The sequence below is a fragment of the Anopheles bellator genome, unplaced genomic scaffold, assembly GCF_943735745.2.
Source record: "Anopheles bellator unplaced genomic scaffold, idAnoBellAS_SP24_06.2 scaffold00954_ctg1, whole genome shotgun sequence".
In the NCBI taxonomy this organism is placed as follows: Eukaryota; Metazoa; Arthropoda; class Insecta; order Diptera; family Culicidae; genus Anopheles; species Anopheles bellator.
In genome coordinates, this window is record NW_026685078.1 from 1 (window position 1) to 3,851 (window position 3,851).

At 51.1% G+C, this 3,851-nt stretch overlaps 1 protein-coding gene across 1 annotated transcript; it reads right to left on the bottom strand.

Moving 5' to 3' along the window:
• Positions 1-17: 17 nt before the first annotated feature.
• LOC131214449 (nocturnin-like) lies at positions 18-3,237 on the bottom strand (the record flags this gene model as incomplete). The annotated part of the gene is made up of 7 exons (XM_058208822.1): positions 3,181-3,237; positions 1,784-1,991; positions 1,418-1,656; positions 1,285-1,350; positions 1,098-1,219; positions 287-1,021; positions 18-213 (listed from the first exon to the last, which is right to left on the bottom strand). Coding segments are annotated over exons 2-7 (1,471 nt in total), but the record flags the coding sequence as incomplete, so codon positions are not given.
• Between the last annotated feature and the right edge of the window lie 614 nt (positions 3,238-3,851).

Here is a 3,851-nt window from a genome sequence, read left to right on the forward strand (position 1 = left end):
CGTTCCGATTTTGTCACTCTCAGAGCTCACGTAGGCAAGAGGGCAGCTAAACAAAGCAGAAAAAACGTACGAAACACCCGGCGACACCAATTTTCCCGCCGCCTTCAGCTCGATGTCACACACGAGCGAGAAGTGGTCGGAAGGATACTGGAAGCTGGGGGTTCGATCGATCCCGATCTCCTCGCCGGAAGGGAACATTAGGCAGTTTTTCACCTGCAATCAAACAACCAACGATCAAGCACCGACTATTCCGCGCGCGCGCGAGAAAGACCTTCCGATCACCTACCGTTAGTTTGTCCTTGGAGTAAAATACATAATCGATCGTGTGGCACACTTCGCCTTCCTCGCGGATCTTCCACGTCGTGTACGATGGCTCACAGGCGGCCGAAATTTCTGCCCCGGTCCGTGCTTCACCGCCATTCGCTTGCGCACATTCGTCACCGTGGCACGATCCGACGCTACTCCGGCTGCCGACCCGTTCGACAGCACGCACCCTACCACCGGCGTTCGCCGCATTCTGATTGTTTTCATCCTGCGATTCGCTGGCCAGCAGATCCGCGTACGCACTGGCCAGTCCCAGCGGACGGTGGTTGAGCACCGTGCTGTAGATCGGTTCGATGGGTTCGGCATTAAAGTCGCCACATAGTATCACCGGTCGGTGCTGTGCCACGCCGTCGATAAAGTGTAGCAAATCTTTGCCCTGCTCATTGCGCAACTTTGACAGCAGGGCGCCCTTGCGCGCCTTCAGGTGTGTGGTCGTGACACAGAGCTCCTGGTGGGTGTCACGAGTGCGCAGCACGGCCGCTATCGCCACCTGATTGCTCTGGACACGCCACACCTCCAGCACGCGCGTGAAGTGGTTCACCATCTCGAGGCGATCCTTGCGGTAGAACACGGCACAACCGTCCGGCCCATTGTTGCCGTTGATGTACAGGCAGGGTGAGTCCGGCTTCGGGAAGAACACTCCCTCGTAGTTTTGGGTGGCAAGAATTTTTTGCAAAAATTTAAAATGATCCACCTCCTGCGTGATTTTGCGGTAAGAGAGATGACATTATCAGATCGCGGAAATAATCACTAACCACTAACCAAAACCTCACCTGCAAACAGATGATGTCGGGGTCGTTTTGAATGATTTCCTCCACTAGCTGATATCGTCGGCAGTCCCACGTTAACGCTTCCAGCGGGCAGCGTACGAATCCATCATTGTGCATTCCGAGCGCTGTGACGACAACAGACCATTTTAGAAACAAACCAAAACATCCGATTGGTTGCTTGACAACTCACTCTGAGAGAGCATGTTCCACTGGAATATCCGAAGTTGCGGGGCGGTCAGGGAAGGTTCACTACAAGCTGGCCAATCGAAGACACAGAGACAAGTTAGTGACACATTACTTTTCTCGCGGGGCATAGAGCTTACTTTTAGAAATGGCATCCAGTTTCAACATTTTGAACCCGTCCGTGAGGTCACCACCGAGGTTGCTGTGTCGGTCAACCGGCTTCAGGAACTTCCGCTTAACCAGTGGTGCCCGTTCTTCGCCGCGCGCCAGCCGGCAATACTCCAGCAGATCCGCTATCGACATCCCGTCCGTGATCTCCAGTTTGTCATCCTGATAGTCGACGTTTTTGATCTGCGGTGCCGACGTAAACGAGCCCATTCTACGGGAAAGAAGAAAGAAACAATTAAACCAAATGTACCATCGAATTGTGATCGAAGCCATCCCGGCCAAAGGGTGGACAGCACAGAAGAAGAAAGGGGCGGATATTCCTCTACGATTCACACTACCTTTGCAGCATCACACGCTGCAGATGACTTTTTTTCAACGCCCCATTCATCGGCAGTCCCCGGGGGTTGGCCTTTTCCGGGGACAGTGCAATTTCGCGGTCAGAGCCTATCATGGTCCGGTGTCACAGTCGTCGTGGTCGTGATCGCGCGTCTCCGTGTCTGTCAACCGATTGCGCCAAATGGCGAACTAACACTGGGATTCGGTGCTCTAGGCAAAGTTCAGAAATGGGGACGATGGACCGATGGGCCGTGTTACGAGACCAGTCTATGATAACATCAAACGAATGCCCGTCCCTTTATTCCAACACTAATCCAGACACCCAATGTTCACCACAATTTCTTTTCAGCCTCGTGCACACTTAACCGATTCACTTGGGATGAGAATTTCGTGCGATAATGGCATTCAGTGAACTCCCGCTTTGCCTATCGCGGCAGAATCTTAACTCTATTCACACTGGATGTCTATGAGCGGATGTTGGGCTGGGAGTTATGCGAATAATAATGGACCCTCGCAGTCTGTCGTAGTATGCTGTGGGGAGGGGGAGCTTTGTCATCGGTCCTAAAAATCGGTCTTTCTGACCACGGTCCCCTGGCACTATTGACCAGCAATACCTTTATCGGTAGCCGCAGTCACGTTTCGATACCATTGGCAACTCAGGCGCACTGGGACACATTCACAAAAAGGAGTGGTAATTTTTGCATCAATTAACACCATCACGCAAAAACCGAAACATGGCCTCCGAACCAGGGGGGGAACTAACCGAAATCCGGTGAAAGTTTAACCGTTCAATTACCAGGAGACGAGTAAGGTAAAAGTAGTAGAATGTGGTTTGCCGTTTCCTGCTGTCATCATCTTTTCCTTTTTTTCGTAGTTTACGTAATTGGACACGCTGTTTGTTATCGGAAAGATAACAGTGGCGCGGAATGTAAATAATGAGTTTAACGATGACAAACACGGCAACCGTCGACTGAACGTAAGGACGAAGGACACATCGCAGAAGGCGATGGGAGTGGTTTCGAATGGTCCGATTAGCTTAGTTAACTTTTTCACAAGCAGCTGCTGTGTTTGATCGAAGGATGGCGGTGCGCTTGAACCTGAACTATACTGATAGAATTCGCCCCGCTCAAGGACAGCAGCTGCGCGCACACACGCGGACACACAGAGAGTGCGGAAAAACTTATGGAGGAACACCCTCCAAAGGTTACTTTTCGTTCGTGCACAGGAGTGTCCTTACTGCGTAGAACCTCCCACAGGCTTTGGCCACTGGCCACTTTGACCACCTTGCTTGTCGGTCGCCAAAAGAGAAGCGAAAATTCGATGGTTCACAAAGTAAACAGTGCGTGCGCTCGTGGCTCGACGAGAATTTATTTGTGTGCCACTCGTTTTTGCCACTCACTCCCTCGTTTTCCTTTTTTGCTCTTCACCGTTGTGTCAACAGTGGCCACGGGTGCTGTGCCCGGGTGTGTGCGCGTGTTTGTGTGAAAGTTGCACGAATTACGCTTTGTTTTTCTCACGTGTTATCAGATCAGCTGTTATTTTGCACAACCCCTTCACCTCATCTGCTCTGCACCTGCACTCGCTGTCATTCGCTGGGTCGGACCTTGTTTCGTAACGTTAATTTTTGCCAGCAACCGAATCCGCAGGATCGTCCTGCACTTGGAGAGCAACAGCTGAACACTTCCATCGGAAAACACTTCGGCGTGAAAATGAATTTTCCCCGTCGGAAAAGTTACCTTGGAATCAGTAAATGTTTGAACCGCCTCGTCGTGAACACACACACACACACACGGCTCCGAAAGAGCAGATCCATCCTGATCTGTCAGATTTCCGACGCGTTTGACATTTGATGCTTTGACAGCCAACGCGTGAGCGGAGGTTCGTGTCTAGGATGCGGTGCTGCAGGAGAATGATTAGAAATTTTACGAAGTTCGTTAACGGTTAAAAGCAAACTGAAAATAACTGTGGCAAGAGTTTCACGGCAATTAGCAACAAACGCAAACCGCAAACAGATCAGCACTTCCCACGTCTCGAAAAATAGATGCAAGTGGATTTGAAGTGGATGCCCAA